This window comes from Gracilinanus agilis, chromosome 5 (genome assembly GCF_016433145.1).
Source record: "Gracilinanus agilis isolate LMUSP501 chromosome 5, AgileGrace, whole genome shotgun sequence".
In the NCBI taxonomy this organism is placed as follows: domain Eukaryota; kingdom Metazoa; phylum Chordata; class Mammalia; order Didelphimorphia; family Didelphidae; genus Gracilinanus; species Gracilinanus agilis.
Window position 1 is genome coordinate 60886618 of NC_058134.1, and position 22031 is coordinate 60908648.

Here is a 22031-nt window from a genome sequence, read left to right on the forward strand (position 1 = left end):
GTGTTCATTGTGGTGTCAAACAAGACACATATTGCTTACACTAGAGAAAAAATCATGGAGGAAATAAAATGTGAGCCACAGATAATTGCTCTGGAAGATCCATAATGTTCAAGTATTCCATAATGGATAAAAGTTCTTCTTTATAATAAAGGAGAACTGAGTTCATTTCTTGCCTCTGATACACATGATCAATGCAGTTATAGACTATTCTCTAAAATCATCTGCACGGGGTTTGAGGATTTGTCAATGAAGGAAGTGTTCATACCTTGGAATTCATCATAAGACTAACCCTTTCAAATAAAATTAAGGAAAAACATTTTTTTTCTTTTGGTGCTCTAGGTAGGTCATATTCACAACACTATAAATGAAAAGCACTCTTTAAACATAAGCCATTTTCTCTCTTGTCTGGTCATTTTAAAGAGGAATGCTAGCGTTAGGAAATGTGAATATTCTCTCAAATCAAAGGAGGAATAACCCAAAGATAGAGGGATGTTGTCTTTGTCAGCTATTGTTCTAGATACCGTGATCTCATTAGTGGAGAGAATTTCCCTCTACCATTGCAAATTAGCAGCACTTATTGATTTATCATCTAAAATAGTTGTTTCTTAAAGGACAGCACTGAAAGATGAAGGGGCTTACATTTTTGCCAGGGGCAGGCAGGTCTTGAAGCTGTTTTCCTGAATTTAAGGACTCCTTTCCAATATGATAAACTGACTTTTAGGGAAAGGAGAAAGCAGTATAGGACTAACAAATGTGAACAGTTGCCATGCCGTCTCAAGGAAGCTGCCTAGCAAAGACACCGTGCATTTAGATAAAAACAAGCAGTCCAGAGTTTGATGACCTTGGTTATATGGAAGGATCAAAGGAGAAGAAGGAAGAAAATATTGAAATAACTAAAAAGAAACCACTCCAACGTCCTAAATATTGTGTTTGAGACCCACTACAAGGCTGGTGCCATCCAATGTTAGTTTGAACACCAGCCTTGCCACATATCATATTGAGTGCTTTAGTTAGACCACAATTTACTATCTCATCAATATTCCAATTGTTCTACAGAATCTATAGTTTCTGATGTTCTCTATGCCTAGAATATTTTCTTAGTCCTTTATTTTGAATCCCCACCATATTTTAAAGCCAAATCAAACACCACTTCCTTTTTGAAGCCTTCCTTAATGTCCTGAGTTAGTAAAGAGCATCCCCCCTTAGGTCTTCATGTGGTTCTTAACTTGTGTCTGTCTGAGGCCGTTATCATATATCATTTTGTATTATAGTTTCCTGTGGATATCATAACCCTGACTCTATCTCACCCTCTATAGGAAGCCTTTCCCAGTCCCTCTTAATCCTATTTTCTTCCCTCTGTGGATTAGAAATAGTTTATCCTTCCCTATTTGCAACTTGTCTCTCATTCACCTATGAGTTCTTTGAAGGCAGGGTCTATGTTTGTGCCTTTCTTGATATGCCCACCCTTTAGCTCAGTGCCTGGGACACAGTAAGCACATAACATTTTTGGTGAACAAATGATTAACTGCCTCCCTCAATAGAATGTCAGCTCCATGAGGACAGAGTATGCATCTTAGTTCTACAAGCAGTGAGTGATTAATAAGTGCTTGTAGGAATCTGATTTTGAGAGGAGCAAAAGGGAATTGGAAATGGATGAGGAACAAAAAGAGAAATTGTGGTGTACATATTCAAGAAAGGCTGAAGGAGTACAAAGTATTTAATGTCAAAGGGGTAAAGATGACTACTTAGGGAATTATGCTTCCAGTCTCTATATTTGTCTTGCTTCAAGTGAAACTTTATTGCCATAACTACTGTAACGAAGTAGCCAGTCGTGGCTGTAAGATATATACTACCTGAACAGTGAACCGTAGACACATTTCTACATACTATATATGGTCTCTGTAGTCCACATTTATCTTTAGTTCACTGAAACCAGTCAAGCAGATCCTTTTGGCAAACGTATCTGCCCTAACAGCCAGGTTCCTTAAGAGTCTTTATGCAGTGAACCCTAGAGGCTACCTGCACCTAATCCAATCAAACCATAAACATTTATTAAGCAATTCTCCATGTCAGGCACTGTGATAACTGCTGCAGATAAAAAAGAAGGGAAAGAAAAAGATAGATTCTGAACTCAGGGATCCTAGAGAGTTTCATGTGTATGAAAATGTCTACATTTTCATGTCTACATTATAAAGTCTGAGAAGAAAGACTGGATGTTGCTGCTCTCAATATTCATTTCGGGACAATAATATTATTTTAAAATGCAAATAAAATGGCATTTGACGATCTGAGGAAGCTACTTTCTCAACTTAGACTACTTACTAAATTTGTGTGACCTTGGATAAATCATTTAATCTCTTGAATTCATCTGTAAAATGTGTGTGTGTGAGGGGTTGAATTAGATATGTTTTCTTATACTTTCTATGATTCTTTGAAATTGCTATGATTCTGGAAGGTAGATCCTAACATGATCTTAACCCATTGTGGTCAAGATAAAGGATTACATATTTCTAGAATCATGTTTATTCTAAAACAAAGTTAGTGTACAATAATGGGATTTGCGACAATGTAGAACACTACTGCTCTCGAGTTCATCATCCTCTGAAAACTACTTTTTATTTGGAATTACCATTTGTTTCTTTAAACTTTAAATATTCTTTTTAAAGCCCTTACTTTCTGTCTTGAAGTCAATACTGTGTATTGGCTCCAAGGCAGAAGAGTGGTAAGGGCTAGGCAATGAGGGTTAAGTGACTTGCCCAGGGTCACACAGCTGGGAAGTGTCTGAGGCTAGATATCCTAGGACCTCCTATCTGTAGGCCTAGCTCTCAATCCACTGAACTATCCAGCTGCCCCAACTTTAAATATTCTAATAGAACTTCAATAGCACACTAAATATAATCTCTACTCTCTCTCCTAAAGAATTCTCATTTTCTCTAGAAGGGAGAATTATTTCTTACTGTAATCAGTAGTCTCTCTTCCTTTTATGATTCAGAACCTCTTTGGAGGGAAGAAGCAGAGCAAATGAGAAAGATACAGAAAAATTGCATGATATTACTCTGTTACAGAGGGAAGTAGTAGAAAAAGGTTATTGACTTCTTTTCTTTGAAAAGATTTATTCTTTACTTTTCCAGGTAATGAATACCATCTCTCTCATTGGTAAATTTTCAAGAAGGTTATATCGCAAAAATGCTATGATTTGTTAAAGGAAATTGCTTTTTAATCTATTCTGCTATTTGGTACTTAAGCCTAATATTCCTTAGTGTAACATTTATAGTTTCAGTCAAAGAACACATAATTAACAAATGATCTTTGCCAAGTATCTTTAACTATCTATGGTACCTTTAATTGAATCAAATATTTCGTTAAAGTTTCATTGACTTGATGACTCTCTTCACTGAGATTGTATTGACCCTTTGATTTCATGTAATCATCCAGAAAATATTTAAAAAGCCAAACATCTGCAAGCCTCAGAATATCTTAGAAAGCAAACATAATTCTCACAAAGAGGGTTGCAATTAGAAAGCTAAAGAGGGCTTAGTATCCTCTTCAAAGTGTAACTTCAATAGATTAGAAAGAAAAGTCTTCAATAGGAGTGAAGATCTGTTATTTCATCGATGTAGGTAGTCTTAGAACAAATGGAGACTATAACCTTCTTCCTCACCGTTAATATGTGACCTCAGAATCTTATTGTAGCCAATAAAAGATGTAGTGCATTAGAAATCGCAGGAAGATGAGCCTCTGTGTTTAATGATACTCATTATGGTTGTAAAGTGCACTCAGGTGATACTTAAAATGTGCCCAACTTGGAAGAACTATTTTTCCCCCTTTACAACGGGATATTTACTGAGAAAGTATAGTGACTACTACTTCCCAAACTTGGAGCATGATCTTCACTATATAGATCTTGGACCCTAGCAGAGGGAACTCCTTAAAGTAGTTGTTATAGATCATTGCCTTTAGGAGTCCTTATCTCCCTTCAATGTGTTCTCATCACTTTGGGATGTGTCATAGGTGTTCAATCAACAACTACCTGATTTGATTCAGTGCTAGGTTGGGTCAAACTGGTTAATCCTCAGTGCTGTCCCTGCCTCAGACTAGACTTCCCCAGCTGGTACTCCACTGTTTACTCAGCACCAGACAAAGTAAGCATTTAGTAGAGGCTTTGTATATATGGACATATACTCATTTTTCAAAGGACATTTAGAAAATTTATTAATTTATAGGTAGACACAGATAAATAGGTAGATATATTCACATAAATAGATAAAAGATAATTGTATATATTCATATCTAGATATATCATTATTATATCCATATAGCATATCCATCTGTACATATGACTATATAGAGAGATATGATATCTCTCTACCTACCTATCTAAAGATTTAGATGTTGTCCAAATTTTATCAGTCTGTATACACACACACATACACACACGGATGTACATATTCATCCATATATCAATATATCTTTATGTCACACACACATGCATTTAGAGATGCAACACACTTTATAGACCAGTTAGTCCAATGCCCTCATTTAACAATGAAGAAAACAAAACCCAGATTGGCCGAATGGCCCCAAATCACAAGAAAATAAATGACAGAGCTGAAAATTAAACCCAGATCATCAGAATCTATTTCAAATATTTTTTCTACTTTGCCACATCCCCCATCCTGACTTTTTACTTCCTTGATTTACACATAGACACATAAACACATTTTTCTTAATAGAAGTGTTTGCATCCTGTATTTTACTGCCATTCAAAAACTGCTTCAACAATAAAATCCTGACCTCTTGCCATTTTATTCACTGAAGTAAATGTTGTATTCTTCTGCCTCTATCATTGCCTTAATGGCCCAATGCCTACTTGGCTCTTCATTTCTTCACTATTATAAAGATATACTGATAACTTTGTTATACTCTTATTTCTCCACAGTCTTGACCCCTGCAATAAAGCACTTTCATTCCTCCTTTGAATCTCTTTCATTCTGAGTATTTGAAAATTCTTGCCTCTCAGTCCTCAATCTTAGGTAAATTTTGTGACCTACTTCTTTTAAAGTACTTATTTTGCTGAAAATAATAATAGATACCATATTGCTTTTCCCCTCTCCAAATTTGTTATCCGTATAAGGATACCATTGAGCATCTTTCATTAACTCATCTTCATTCTTCACAGATTGCTGCAAATTTTAGTCTTCCTTACTTGAAACCTTGACTTTTCCCCCTTTCCCTTTCACCTCCAAATATATCCTTTTTATTTAAGATTAAAGTCATCCTAGAAGAGTTCTTTAAAACTACTTCTACTCCTGCACTTCAGATTTCCCATATTCTCACACATCTTTCCCTCTATCCCAGTGATTCCCAAAGTGGGCACCACCACCCCCTGCTGGGTGCTGCAGCAATCCAGGGGAGCGTTGATGGCCAAGGTGCATTTATCTTTCCTTTTAATTGCTATTAAAATTTAAAAAAAATTAATTTCCAGGGGCTCTAAGTAATATTTTTTTTTTTCTGGAAAGGGGGTGGTAGGCCAAAAAAGTTTGGAAACCACTGCTCTGCCCCTTCAGCCTTAGAGGAGGATTTCATACTGTTAATATTTTCTCTGTAATTTCTCTTTCCTCAGGCATCTTCAATTTCCTTCTTACCACTAGGCTATAAACTCATATGTGTATGTGAAAAAATATATTTTAATTTTTCCTCATGTTAATTTTTAAGTCAAAGTTGCTATATCTCTTATACTTAGCCATAGGTATATTTATGTTTACATATATATGTATATACATAGATATACTTTTTTGTTTTTTGTATCATAGAGAATAATTTTCAATTTTTTGTATCATAGAGAATAATTTTCAATTGCTCTTCTCTACCTATTTCTTCTTTCTGGATCGGGGATCCTTCATGAAAAGGTTGAGAGGAAGGGTCTCATCACTTCACTAAATCTTAGCTGAAGTTACTATTAAAGTTGTCTTGAAACTTTTTCATCTTGCAAGTTATCATGGCAAGAGTTTGATGAATGAGGGAGGAAGTGATAAGAAAAGATGCTAGAGGAAGAACAGACATTTCCTATTGAATTCAGGCTCTAGGCAGGATATATATCTTCATTTAAAACTTGGGTGATATCCAGATGTGGAAAAGTAAGGTCTCTTATTTTTTATAGATCTTGGCCTCAGATGAGGAAAGTAAAAATGACTCAAGTTTCTTAGGGAGAATGAAGAAAATTTCCCTCCCAATTACTTCAACAGTCTTGTCCAATTTCACATAAAATAATAATGGAAATGAGAATCCCCTTTTTAAGGAGATAGATGTAATTTGTTCAGTTCAAGTTTATCATTTTCAGGACAAAGAGTAGGATCCAAACACTTTCAAGTTAAGCTTAGCATACCATTGCCCTGATCCATTACCAAATCGCTTTACTAGATGAAAGCACACATAGATAAGACAGTTATGTGGTACAATATATAAAGTAGTATGCTTGGGGTCAGGAAACCTCATCTCCCAGAATTCAAATTTGACTTCAGACACTAAATAGCTGAATGACTGTGTAATTAGAAAATCTTGAACCCCTGAACTACATTACCCAGAATCCTTTTCCCTTCCTCCAGGTTTGCAACCTTATGTAATGTTCATAATTTTCTATAAATCCACCTCTCACCCTCTTTTCCCCCTGCTTATGAGACTGGGAAAGCTGGATTTTACTCAGGCTTTTTGTTTTAGTTATTATTGATAAATCTTATTAAATAAAATACTTGGAGTATTTGGATATTAATTTTTAATCTCACAGATCCTGGGAAGGTCACTTATCCTTGTTTTCCTCAGTTTCCTCATTTGTAAAATGAGCTGTTATGTATCTGTCATATTATATATATGTTATATATTTGTTCATCTTTTTCTAAATATGTCTTGTCCTTCTGAAAATATTTGTTACTGTCTTCCTTCCCTTTTATCATCATTCCTCTTCTTATCTCTTTTCTCTCTATTTCCCTTTTGAGAAAGATAAAGTTTTATGCCGAGCTGAGTATGAAAATAAATTCTTATTTCCTTTAACCCAGGGGTCGGCAACGTATGGCTCTCGAGCCATATCTGGCTCTTTTTGCAGGAGCCATAAAGTCAATTGTTTTTCAGGCGCTTTTACAGGAGCGCGCATTGTGAGCACTGTACGGCTCTCATGAAATTACATTTTAAAAAATGTGGCGTTTATGGCTCTCACGGCCAAAAAGGTTGCCGACCCCTGCTTTAACCAATTCCAAATAAATGCATAGCATTTTTCTTCCAAGCTTTACTTATAGATACTTTCATGTCTTTGTTATCTTCTCAGTTTGTGTCTTGATCTTTCCTGCCACCATAACAGCTTTGTATTATTATCACATTCTTTCTTTTTCTGTTTGTTCATTTTCCCAACTTTTTTTCACTTTGAAATTTATGTTAAAGTATTGGGCTCTGCTCATCTGATGGTGAGGAGACACTGTTCAAAATTTCAGGCTTTTTTACATTGATGTCTTCAGAGCCTATTTAGAGCATCTGGAAAATTTTTGGAGCTTTCCAAGTGGTATTAACTTGGGAGAGGTGTGGTAACTTCTATCTTTGTATTCTAGTCTTTATCCATGAAGGCCCCCTCTGCAGCTGCAAACATTAATATTTCTCTTGAACAGTAAGTAGTACAGTTGATATAGTACAGATCTAGGAATCAATAAGACTCATCTGAGTTAAAATCTTGGCCTCAGGCAATTACTAATTGTGTGACTGAGTAACTAGTTTAACTACATTTGCCTCAGTTTTCTCATCTATAAAATTAACTGGAGAAGGACAGACACATAACTCCAGGATCTTTGCTAAGAAAACCTCAAATGAGGTCACAAAGAATCATAAATGACTAAAAAATGACTGAACATCAGTTGTCTTGGAATTGAGACCAGGCTCTCTTCTCCTTTGTGACTGACCAAAAGAGCTCCTCTCTGCCCAAAGGTCATTACTAAAAAAAGGAAGCCAGTCATTAAGTTGAAAACTTATGCTTACTTATTTTCTTTTTCATCTTTTAAATTTATTTATTCTTTACATTTTTATTGTGAAAAATATATATAAATTTGCCCTCAGAGATCATCAGCTTTCTCTGGAGAAAATAGATATGTCCAAAGCCACAGTGCTACTAAATGGCAGAGTCTACATTTGAACCCACATAGTTTGTGTGAATCAGTAATAAAACATCAATGGAAATCACCCAAATTTAGGTGGGTCGATATCATCTGAGTAGTGTTGTTGCTTTTGTTTTAAATTATTATTTTTAGATTGATTCATAATTTGTATTTTGAAACTAATATTGAACATCAGAATTTCTGTGCAGTCCATAATAGAGAACTGATCCTATAATGGAAACAAATGAGTGTCATTTGCCATTGCAGTTGTTAGAAGTGAAAAAGTTGACTGGTGACAAAACTGAGAAAGCTTTCGTTACTTATGAGTCTGGCCACAAGCTTTTAATACCTTGCAGTAGAGGAGAATTGGGAGTTTCAGGATTCAACATTTTCCTACAGAAAGCACCACCTCAGGAGGGAAAATATATCTTCTTGTGATCTCCGATTTGCTTCATGAGAAAATCATTCATCTCTATCATTTTCCCCTCATTCTTTCACTGATTTCTCTGCCTTGATTTTCTAATCCCTTCTCTCAAGGTAAATATACCTCTGCTATTGTTCAAAAATTACTTATTTTATTTCAGTTCAAAGAAGTCATCCTAAATATATCATTGATAGATACATTCTAAAATGTAATAAAATAATAAATTATCCACCCAAGAATTGAGTACTACAGATTAACCTAAGGCAGGACCTGTGCTAAATGGTGGTCATATTCTCACTACTTTTCTGTCATACATTTGGTATTAATTATTTGGATGCCTGTTTATCTTTGTTTTAGAGTAAATCATTCTCATAATATAGGATTTCAGTGGCCTCTTATCTCTCATTATATGAATCCATTCTCCATACTGCTGCTTATTTCCTTAATTAAAGATCTGACCATATCACTTCCCTACTTCATATGCTTCAGTGTCTATAGGAAAAAACATAATCTTGTATGTTTAGTTTCAAAGTCTTTTATAACCAGGCTTCCACCTATATTTCAAGGCTCATTATATAATTATTCCCCTTCCTATACTCTGTAGTCTAGCCAGATTTGCCCTTTCTCTGTTGAGCATGTATATATAAACACACATATTCACATATATACTACTCCATCATCTTTGTACTGGAATATACTCCCTCCTCCTCACCTGGATCATTGAATCCTTCTCATCCTTCAAGATATACTTCAGGCACTACTTTCTATTTTTTCTCCTTTTCCCTTATTGGTACTTCCCAATCCTCTCCCAGCAACTTTATATTTGATTCCCTTGTATTTATTTTATTTATATTTCTATATGTAGTTTTTCTGATTGAATGCATGCTCCTTGAAAAGAATTGATTTGTTGTTTGGGTTTTTTTTTAATTTTTCCATTGCCTGATACATTAAAGCTAAATTTATATATGCTTGTATAGACTATGTGTGTGGGAGAAAGAGAGGTAGGACCGGTAAGGGAAATTTGTCCTAGGATAAACCAACTGAGTGTGACAAGACTCCTTCAAGTCAAGTCAATATTTTTTATTAGCTACCTATGAAATGCACAATGATATATACTGGCTATTAAAAAAGATGGAAAGGACATGGGTTTTGCACATGAGGAACAGAGTGCTTGGGAGATTTGATGTCATCATAAATAACATTATAAGAGGTAGATGTGATGTGGTCAAAGAAATTCAGACCAAACTCTAAAAAGACATGAGAGAGATGATATCAAACTCAGGGAATTTGAAGTGGTTTCATGGAAGATTGTCTTCCTTAACTAATTCTAAAAAGGTTTCAGCTGAAAGAAATGAGAGGGGGCTTGCATTTTATTCATATGGGCCAGTCTAATTACTTCAAAAAAGTAGATGGAGAAATGAAAATGATTCCCTATTGCATTTTAGATTATATAAAGATAAATGGTTTCTATGGGCAATTTAATGGTCACTAGATGACCTTCTAATTGACCAATTCCTTCCCCAGAAAACTGTAAATCTAGTAATTCAATCCTGGCACTTGAGGAAAGTTGAGTTCTTTTCACCATTCCTCTAAAATTCTGCAGGAAATTTTTAACTCTACACATTGTCTGTGAGAGTAGAAAGTATGCACACTTAAGAGGGGAAAACATTGCCCTGGGAAAGTTTTATGTGAGAACTTGCTTACTCGAGCCTAAGATATTAAATATAGATCAAGCATTTCATCAGTGTCCCCAAACAGATGAGAGAAATGACAACAAACAGACCAAAAACTGGGAAAGTTCTGTTGACTTTCCTATAATAATTTTCGTCATCAGTGACAATGTAACATCTATATTTATACTCTAACACTAGAGTCCCTGCTGTGCTAAATGAAAAAATAGAAAAGGCACTGAAGAGCACAAAGATGGGAATGGCAACTGGAGTAAATTAAATATATACAGAGGAAGTCGGTGCTGGGGGGGGGGGTGACATAATTCTGAAAGAATTGACAGTTCTTTTCTTAAGAGATCTTCAAAAATAAGGAAAGAATTTTAATGATTAGGGAAGAAATTTCAAAAGTCATTAGTACTTCAAAAGAATGATCAATGACATAACTGCAGACCCACATCCTTGTGCTTTTACCTATGCAAAAAAACTCTAAGTACTTTCTATACAAAGCACCAATTATAATTCAGAGCAGGACATATAAGGTAAAAGAATTGGAGCCAGAGGGCATCTTAGAGGACCTTTAGTCCATTTCTCTCATTTTAGTAAGGAACAGAGAGGTCATATGGCTTTCTAAATGTCACATTGTAGTGACAGAGGTAGGATTTTAACAAATGTCCTCTGAAAAAGCGAGTGGTCTTTAACAGGAAACTGCCTCTAATAAAAATGCTTTGATTTGATTATTATTATAAATAGCATTAATAAAAATAATATCAGTTACATTTGCTCAGTCACATAGCTAAATAAAAAATTGTCAAGAATTACAAAAAAGTTGAAGAAATTCAAAAAATATTTAATGTGTTCATAAAAGTCTTGCCTTCAAAAAGTTGATAAAAGTAATACAATATGCTTCCATAAATGCAAGGTGAAATGACTTTGTTAGAATATTCATATCAGACAAGGCATAAAAAATAAAGGGAGGAGATTTGCCAAAGGTGCTTCCCAGGTTAATAGAGGAGAGTGCAACCCTGAGAACATTGAAAAAACGTTCCTTTATGGATGGTTTCTCCAGATGGTTCTGTTGTAGAAGACATTGCACTGTTTTCATTAAGTCCTGTAATATTTACAACTGTCTTCACTCAAAATAGTTTCACAGAAAAATTTTAAAAGGGGGAGGGGGACAAAAATGCTTGTCATAAATATTTGAGATTTATTTCCTTGACCAACCCATTTCAGCATCCCATCAATATATACATCTTGGATATTCACTGTAGGTGGATAATAGGATTAAATAAAAGGAAGAATGCTGCCTGGATAGTCTTTGGGAAATTACAAATGAATAATGCTTATGCTTAAGTTTCTTAAGTGAAGCACAAACAAGTCTTTTTGACAACTGAGTATGCCATCTTGTCAAGTACAAAAATAGACGACTTGTCTCATCTCTGAAAACATTTGTAGTTTTATTTTTCTCTATTATTATTATAATTGATATTTATTGCTTTCTGTTAAATAACAGTGAAGATATATGTCTTTGCATGATGCATTTTTGTAGTGGGACAGCATCTAGAATTTTTAACTGTAAACTATGATATTTTGATTTTAGAAATGTACATTATAATCAAAATAATATACAATATGATCAAAATAAAGAATCCAATTGAACCTATATTTATAGATTTTATTATAATTGTCATATTTTGGAAAAAAATTTTTTCTCAAATATGTTTAAATTATTTTGTGGTTTATTTATCATATGGTAAAATAAAGTAAGTTTTCTTAATGTTGAACCATCCCTACAGTCATCTGTGAACTCACTGAATTATTTTTTGACATATTTATTGGAGTCTCATTTCATGGATATTATATAAAATTTTGTGCCACTATTCTCTAGTAATAAGGCTCTATAGTTCTCTTTGCTTAGCTCTTATTATTGCAATTATATTTCTATTAGAACATATATGTCTGTATTTGAGAATTTTTAAAAAATATTTGAAATATTTCACTTGTAAATCAGGCCCATTGTCTCCCTTCCTTTTTTTTTTTTTAACCCTTGTACTTCGGTGTATTGTCTCATAGGTGGAAGATTGGTAAGGGTTGGCAATGGGGGTCAAGTGACTTGCCCAGGGTCACACAGCTGGGAAGTGTCTGAGGCCGGGTTTGAACCTAGGACCTCCCATCTCTAGGCCTGACTCTCACTCCACTGAGCTACCCAGCTGCCCCTGTCTCCCTTACTTTTGATAGTTCATTTATGAAATTCTCAATTTGTATCTGAGGTTGAGTTGTTTAAGATGATTTATTTTCTTATTGATTAGGGGATTATTATATTTTCACAAGCATTCACTTCCTTTGAATTCTCAATATTGTAAATCTGTAATTTAGCATATCATTTCAAATAATTTTATTTAATTTGTTGTGAATTCCCTTTATTTTGTTTTTGAAATTTGATTTTCAGTCACCTTTCTCTTGATCATGTTGACTAATAATATATTGATTTTTCAATACTTTCTCTTATAGTCTTTTGGAGTTTGAATTTTTTTTTGCCTTTAGGGAAAAAAACTTTGATTCTGGGATCTCATAAGTGAGACCTGCCCTATGTTGTCCATAACCAGACATTCTGGTCACCTTCTTCACAAGTGGTGTCATGCACCCTCTTCATTTCTAGCTCTCTTCATGTATAAATTCACCCTTAATAATGTAAGCTCCTTGAGGACAAGACTGTGTCATTTGCTTATATTTATATGCCAAGCACTTAGTATAGTACTGGGCACATAGTAATAAGTACTTAATACATGCTTTATATATGTCTTGTATTTCTCTCATTGTTTATACATTGGCTTCCACACTGGAATGGTGGCTGTCTGATGGCAAGAATAGTTTTTACCTTTCTTTATGTCACTGGCATTTAAATATAATATGCATTTAATAAATTATTTTGGCTTAACTGAGTTTTTTTTTTTAAGAAAATGGTTATCCACTTTAAAAATATATTTAAAAAAAAGATAAATACCTATAGAGAAAGTTTCTGGTTCTTTTCTCCTTGTTTATTAATAATACTTGAAGCATGGTTTGGTTCCTCTTATTTATCAATATTATTAAAATACCTTCTTTATAATTGAATGGGAAAACCAAGGGAAGAAAAAAACATTGCTCTTTACAGTTGCTGTGAATCTTTTCTCCCGAAATCTGATTACTCCTCCAACAGATATTTCTCTTCACAATGAACCTTTATTTTTTATCTCCTGTCCTTTTAGTTTTTGAAGAAAGACTAATCCCTACTCTTATTTGTATAAGAAATTATACATCCCACTGAGACTCTCCCAAAGTGAGTCAGTTTGATTTCAGCAGTTGGCCTTACCTACAATAAGTGCATCCCTTGTTCATATATTCTCATTTTCCATATGTTTTTCAAAAGATATTAGATGCTACAGGACATAAGCATTGTATTTTCATTTGGAATTGAGAGTAGAACACAAAATATTCCCTTGAGAGAACTGTCTTCATGTGTTTAGTGGGAGTTTTGGTGAAGAATTTTCAGTTTGATGTGTAGGATTTGCTTGCTGTGTTTCAATGTATTGTTGGAAATACTGCCATTTGTAAGTGATTATTAAATCTACCTAAATAGAAAGGCAAATTCTTTAGAATTTTTCAGGTTTCAGGTCACCTGATAAATATGTGTTCACTAGGGGCATTATTTGTCATTCTTGAGATTTTTCTCCATAACTAAATCACAATAGCAAGATGAACAAAAAATAATGATGAGAATGATGACAGGAGAGCACAGATTTAAAAGCAGAGGAGAATTTAAAAGAAATGTAATTCAACTCTCTCATTTTATAAATAATTGTGAAAGGTAGCATGGGGTCGTGGGAAAGAATAGCCACTTGGAGTCAAGATAATTGAGTTTTCCAGTGAAAAGTGACAGTTAAAAGTGACAAGAAAGGAGATAGAAAAACTATCAAATAAGTGTTTAAGTAGTAAAAAGGTAGAACAGTCTGGAATCATTTTATGTAGGGCCAAATAGACAACTCTGCCTCAATAGACCCTTTAAAACCATTATTCAATATGACACAACAAATAAATGAAAGACATAAATACATACTGAGTTCAGGAATAAATAACATTAATATGAGAAAGACTTGAGTGCTATTTCTGTCCCGTGGGACCACCACTAAACCATGTAACATCTCTGTGACTTCAGGTAACTCTTTAAGAATATACATTACAAAAATGCATAATTAGAATGAAGACTATTCTGATATGCATTGGCAGGGTGAGGTTCCATAGTGAGTTCCCTACACCAGAGAACTCAAAGGGCTGGAAACTGTCCTCTTTCTCCCCAAAAGTTAATAATACTAACATATAATATAGTACTTTCCTATTGATTAAATGGTTTCTATGTATTCCCTTTGTATTATCTTATTTGAATTAGAATTGGAATATGTTTAGAATCCAGAGAACAAAGACACTAAATTACACTAAAAATTCATTTTGTTTGATTTGATTAATCATCAGACACATTTACTGGGTGCCTACATATATGTGGTGCTGTTCCTCAACCACACAACATGAGTTAGTCCTAATTCTTGCTGATTCATTTTTGTAGTTTTTGATGATAATCAAACATCTGTGGTTATTAAATGAGATAATGTGTGTAAAACACAAGATGTTGTTTTAAGTTCCACTCTGTAAAGGTCAGCTCTGTATAGGTCAAGAGACTGTTTCGAAGCTTTCATTTCATTTTTGATAACAGCTCTCATTTATATTATGCTTTGAGGTTTCCATGTGTTTAATTCATAAAAGCTCTGTGAGTTAGAAAAATAAGGAAAATTACAGATGAGGAAATTGGGAATAAAAATTTAAGTGATTTGCTCAAGGACTACACATCTGGAGCACTTTCCACTAGAATTTATTGCTTCTCAGTACTTCAAGAAAATAAATACTGAGAACCTCTTATAAAGACTTTGAAGCTCTATTACAGAATCTGAAATTAAATGTCTATTTGTCCTCTGTATAAATATTTTCATATAAACATATATGTGCTTATGAATATAAACATATACAAATATATGTATATTTTTTCTATGAGAAGATAAAATTTGCATCAAACTGTAGAGCAAAGTTGAACAGAGATGACCTAGGAGTAAGAACAACTGCATTCAAATCTCTCCTCCAGAACATACTATAAGGAATCCTCTAAGATAAGTTTTAGAATTGGTGTCAACCTATAGTGGTACAGGTAATTTCTCAACAGGAATTCAAACACCTAAGAAATCATTGTTTCTTTTCCTTATTCTTATCTCTGAATCTTTGGTCCTTAGAGTTTTTCATTGTACCTTAATTATTTGAAACGCAGTTATTAAGGATATAATCAGCAAGGCTTACTCTTGGGTTATTTTGTTGTTTCTTTTTTTTTCCCTTGGGAGGATGTACAAGACTAACACATATCAATTTGAATTTCTTTTTTTTTTCCTTTCCCCCCTTAGATTCCTGTGTTGGTGACCCAGATAAGTACAACCAATCATCCAGTCAAAGTGGGATTGTCTGATGCATTTGTAGTTGTCCACAGGATCCAACAGATTCCCAGTATGTATGTTGGAGAGGGGTAATAACACAGTCTGGGTCTTCTGTGGGGTTGTTTGGAAAAAAGAGATTAACTCAAGGTTGCTTTAACTGTTTAAACAACAAATCACTTAGCTAATTTCAGCTTGTTAATTAAAATGTAATTGTATTTGGTTTATAACTCCCACTGTGGTTTTCCATCTCATTGTTTCTCTTGAACTAATAATTTAGGTAAAGTGAAATTAAGCAGAGAAGACAAGGCAATATAATTTGTCATCCACGTAGGATATTTTACCTTGATTGACAAGTTGTCTCTTTTCTTCCTGAAGAGCAATCAATCAATAATTGGACATTTATTAAGCACCTACTATATGCCAGGCATTGTACTCAGGATCAAGGATAAAAAAGAGGCAAACTATAATTCTTACTTTCAAAAAGCTTAAATCTAATACAAATATTTGCAAAGCAAGATATTAGCAAGATAAATAGGACCTTATGAACCAGTGAAGGTGCTGGAATTAAGAGGGTTTGGGGAGGGTTTCCTGTAAAAGGCAAGATTTTAGTTGGGACTTAAAGGAAACCATGGAGATCAGTAATTGGAACACAGGAGGAAAGGCATCCCAAGCAAGGAGACAGGGTGGCCAAATTCGAGATGATGAAGTGAAGTGTCTGGTTTGTGGAATAACCTGTGGCTAGTGTAAGTGGATGAAAGAATATGTGTCAGGTTGTAAGGTATGAGAAGACTACAAAGTTAAGAGGAGGCTATTTTATGAGGGAATGTCACATTTTGAGTTTGTTCTTGATAGCAATAAGGAGTCACTGGAGTTTATTGGGGAAGCCTGTTGATTTGGTTGATAGTTTGTTCTTATATGATCAGTTAGAGACAAGTTTTTTCTTGATAGGTAATATAGGGTTTCTGAATTGATCTTTCAGTTAAAGTGTAAAATGGGAGATCAGAGAAGGTCTCATTTCAGGAAAATAAATGTTCTCTATTATTAAAAAAGTGATGGTCCTGCTTCTCAAAGCACAACTTAAGAAAGTTTAGCAGTTCCATTTGACAGTCCATATTGTTCCATGCATACAAATGGGAATCCTTTTGTGCATTTATGTTGTATATTAGATATTATAACAGAAGATAGCATCCCATAAATGCTAGTGCACATTAAGCCTCCTTGTCTTCAAAAGTTTTCCTAGGGTCCTTTTCTCCTCTGATGCCTTTGATTTGAGCAATAGATGAAAATGATGAAACACAGCTCATGATTAAAACATTACTTTCCTTTTCAACCATGCACATCTTTTTTTCCTGACTTTTTCTTCTTAATGGTAGGTATAATTTGTCACAAGCATAGGCTGTGTGGTCCTGTCTGAAGCTCATTCTGCCTCATTATGTCATCTCCGGAATGCGGCAGGTAAATGGAGTGGAAATTATTTAGAGGTTTCCCAAGCAATAGAATCATTGCAGCCATAAGAGTGGCTAACCTCCTGTAACTCCTTACTGTAGTATTTTAGGATTCCACATATACACTAGGCAGAGCTCTGTTGGGTGCTGGTTGTGAATCCTCAAAGGGTTTTCTCCTTGTTAGCTCACAATTTGTGGGAGGTAATATTATTCAAGAGGACTGCTAAATCGAGGCGGAATTTCTAGAAACTAAATTGTCCTTTCAACAAAGTAGGAATATATTAGTATGTGTAGGCAATATAATAGCATCCTGACAGAGCTGTTAAATAATGTTAGCCCATGGAGAGCCAATGTTAGCTTCCCTTTCAGTATGCATGTTCCTCCATTCTTGCCTTTCGGGGTGTTAAATCAACCATGGCTTCAGTCAATTACAGCAAAAGTGAAATGAAAGACTAGTTGTTTCAGTTTATTTGTTGGTTCTTTAGGACACAGAAAGAATTTCAATTGCAGCTTGTTTTGTCTTCTAAGAAGGCACCTCAAAGATCTTGTGGAAATATTATTAGTTTGATTCTAGTTATTTTTAAGAGGATTGATTAGCCTTTGGAATGAAGTTAGCTTTTTGAGGCTTTTTCAGTGGAGCAATTTTCAGATGCATTTTATCAAAATGTTATTTAAGGATTCCTTTGCTACTTTGATTAATTATTGCTTCAAAATGAAAAATGTAGACATTTTTTTCTACATGAATATCCTTTTTCTTATGTATATGTAGTAAGTTTGAACCCAAATTGAGGGTCTCTCTCTCTTCACCCCCTTTTCCCCCCCTCTGTGTCTCCCTCTGTCTCTCTGACTGTTTTTGTGTCTATTAGCTATCTATTTTTCTCTCTGTCATCTGTTTGTCTGTATTTGGACTCTTTTAAACATTTTATAGAGGCATACGTTGTGTTCAGAAAAGAAAAGAATGTCATTCTAAAAATGACATTTTTTTCTTTTCTGAACACAACTCATATATATATATGTATATATATACATATATATATATATATATATGAATTTGCATGCAGATTTTACTTAAGTCTGTGTTCCACTTGTTTTATATCCGTTCATCATCTCTCTGCCTTATACACGAACACATATACACACAGTCACTTAGACTTTTGGCTTAGCTTTTCATATAAAAAAATAAAGTTCAGATAAATAAGCACCTTATGATGAAAGTATGTATGTTGAAAAACTCTCCTACATCTGTTATGTCTTCATAGTGTCAGCTTGAATAATTGAGTGCTTCAGTCATTTTTCCATGAACTCTTAGGATTGCACATCTTGAAGACATTCTGAAAGATGCTTTTGAATACTTTCCTTTGCCTTTAGCCAAGAATACCCTTGATCAGGCCTAAGAGATTTGTATGTCTTCTATTTTTCCATGGGCTATAGTTTCATGGTTCCTTCTCTCTAATGTATAGCAGTGATATCACCAGGAAATTTGTCCTTCTGTCAAATCAAAGTTTATGCTCCCTTCTGCTTCCTTTTTTTGCCACCTAAATAAAGAGAGAATGTGATTAATTATATTAAAAGATCATAGAACAATAGATTTAGAGATTGAAGAAACCTTCAAGGCCATTAATGAAGCCCAACCTTCTCATTTAATAGATGAGGAAAATGAGGCCCCTAAGTATTTAAGTTAATTACTCTGAGACCCATAGCTAGTAAATGCCTGAAGCAGGATCTGAATCTTATAAGTCTTACTGCTTCTCAGACTAGTATCCTCTCTAATTCACCATCTAGCTGCCTAAGCCTTCCTTTGGACTTTGGACTTAGAGTCCTATATAAGTCTCTTTTCATAATTCTTATTTCTTATTTCTTAACCTCCCATGGGATCTATTATTCAAACTTTTAATCATATTAAGGGAACTTTTTCTCACCTCTTATGAATCTCTGTTGTGGAGTTTAGACATAGTAATCTTAGTAAGAAATCCAGTAATGTCCTCATGCTAATCTGGTGGAGCAAATATAAAAGCATCAAATAGAGTGTAGGGAAAAAACATTTAACCTCTTCTTATCGTGAAATGTATATTCTATTCATAATTAAACTAGCAATGGTTTGCTAAAACAGCTGAAGACTTTGAATAGAATATAAATTCAAATGTGTACTGTATAAGTCTCTCTTATCTCAGTTTTTTCATCTGAAAAATTTGAAGATCAGATTAGACAATCCTTTTTTATGATCTTTGGGATATATGCAAAGGTTTCTTGTACAGAGACAAAAATTCTACTGATGTTTATATTCATATTCATTTAAACCCTAACATGTGGCACAACTACGGTCTTAATACGAAGCCACTTTATCGATTCACAGAATATACTGTCGTGTAACGATGCATATGTGTGTGTGTGTGTGTGTGTGTGTGTGTGGTAGTGAAATAAACCAGAGGAAAGGCTAAACTATATTCATATAATTCAATTATAAATCAATATAGGATCAAATGATTAGGAAATCTCAGAATATGCGAGAGGTTTAGGGAATTCTTATTAGAGGAAGTGTGTCAATGGAGACTTGAAAGGTAAGAAGGAGTTTAACATGCAAATGTGGAAAGAGTCTGCTTTAGACTATGGGTCAATACTGAATGTCAACATTCTAAATTGTGATGAGGAGATATTAGAATAATAGTGAGTAAGTGCTTGAGAAAGACCAGAGCATACATTTTATTTAGGGAAGAAGTGTGAAATAAGCCTACAGACATTGTATAGAGCCAATGGATTCATCTTGATGTTCATCCTTTTAAAGGAACAACACTCACTTAAAATATGCCATAACAAAGTCCCACTTGAAAATACCTCTAATTCCAGTCCTCTACTATATAGCAAGATTTGACACCTTATTATTAATTTGTAAGATTTAAGACCTCAAAAACTCTGAGGCAAAATTCATTTGAAGAAACTACTAAAATGCTAAAAATCACTGCTCTGCGTTTTAGGTCAGTTGACATTATTTTGATTAACTCTAAGATTTTTAACATGTTTTCATTTATCTATGCTTTCACAGCAATTTAAGAATTAGTGACTATTAAGTAGCAGATACTTGCTAATCAAGAACTAATATTTCATCCTTCTATAGGAGGCAATGAAGCTGGATATTCATTATTACTAGTTAGAGATTAATAAGAAAAGTTAGCTTTTTAAAAATAAAATTGGAAATGTATTTATAGAACAAAAGTTTCCAAGAGATCTAGTAGTTCACAGACTGCCTTGAGGTTTGTTATATAAGTTATTAATTTATATCATGGTGTTATTATAAATCCATTAATTGGCTTTATTTTCAGAAAACCTAAATCAAAAGCATGATAACTTTTGTAACAAACAAAATCAAATAGTTTAATTATTCATGCCTATGGTAGAATGCTTCTTGTTTTTACACAGTGGAAAATGCTGGTTTGACTAAAATAGATTTTAAAATAAGGTTACTTCCAAATATTTGTTGGTATTTATAGTTTAGAAATATATATGTTCTCTTAATAATACCTCACATTTGTATAGCACTTAAAAATTTTCAAAGTACTTTTGTTTCTTCAAGATAATAAAAAAAGAGATCTTAAGCCTAATAAGATGAGATGATGTTTTCAAAAAGCTATGCTCTAACCAGTGGTTCTCAAACTTGCTTGGCCTACCACCCCCTTTCCAGAAAAAATATTACTTAGCCCCCTGGAAATTATTTTTTTTTAAATTTTAATAGCAATTAATAGGAAAGATAAATGCACCTCTGGCTATCACCTCATCCCCTGGATCGCTGCAGCACCCACCAGGGGGCAGTAGTGCCCACTTTGGGAATCACTGTTCTAAACTAACTAGATGGTTTCACTTCATTGAAAAGACTAAAAAAAAAAAAAAACTGATTTAGAATTAGGATATTTTTATTAACTCTACATACTAGATACAGTAAAAATGTTATCAAAACCCAGAAAATATTTGAGCCATTCCCAAATTTTGAAAGTTTTTTTTAATTCATATTTAATGTGATTTATACCAATCACTAGCAATGGAAAATAACTTAATTTGTTATAGCCAAAGATGCTAATCTCTGAATTTTTGTTATGTCTGATTAGATCAGAAATTTTAGCAATAAATTTTGTCATTTGCAACATTGAACCTCACTTCCTACCTTTAAAATAGAAACCATCTAAAAGACTTTTTTTATTTGTGGTGGTACTATTTGCTAAATTAAATTAAATTGCAGTGATTTAGTTTAACATTGAAAGACAATTGGTTATGCTGAGTCTCCTTCCATTATTAATTACATTAAGAATGTGAATCTGGTAAATTCTAGTCCATAGAAGGGAAGATAATCACAACAGTTTTTATTTTGAAGGTCTAGACTTGTGACAGCTCTACTTTTTATATCAAAGTAAAGAAACAAATAAATAAGAGAAGCAAGGTCCAATACAGTGAAAAATGAGGCTGTACATATTATTCAGTGCGCCAACAGAATTCCTTTGGGCACTGAGGCTCTCAGGGACCTCATCACCCACTGAAGGCTTTCTGAAAAGACAAATAAATGGAGGTTATAAAGTTGTTCCATAAAATATCTTCCCTTGACAGATCATAAAACACTTCAAAGATAGATAGCATTTGCCCAAATTGAAGTTTCAGTATTTTGATACTGATAAATGTCTAAAGGACTTTAAAAAGAAAGTATGTTCTCTGCCTGTCCTGGGGAGTATTTGGAAACAAGGACAAATAATCTGTATATTATTATTTGTTGTCGTTGATAAAGGTACTTGAACCATTCTTGAATATTTGTTTGAGAGTTTGCATATTCATAATTGGATTCCTTTTTCAATTTGTGGTTGAAAGATTTTCTC

The 22031-nt window shown here is 33.9% G+C and overlaps 1 protein-coding gene across 3 annotated transcripts in view; it reads left to right on the top strand.

Moving 5' to 3' along the window:
* The window catches only part of PLXDC2 (plexin domain containing 2), a 490294-nt gene that overhangs the window by 363667 nt on the left and 104596 nt on the right, over positions 1 to 22031 (top strand). For all 3 annotated transcript variants that reach the window (XM_044678167.1, XM_044678168.1, XM_044678169.1), the window contains one exon: positions 15704 to 15803. In XM_044678167.1, the coding sequence (XP_044534102.1) occupies positions 15704 to 15803 (100 nt within the window). The remainder of the gene's footprint in view (positions 1 to 15703; positions 15804 to 22031) is intronic.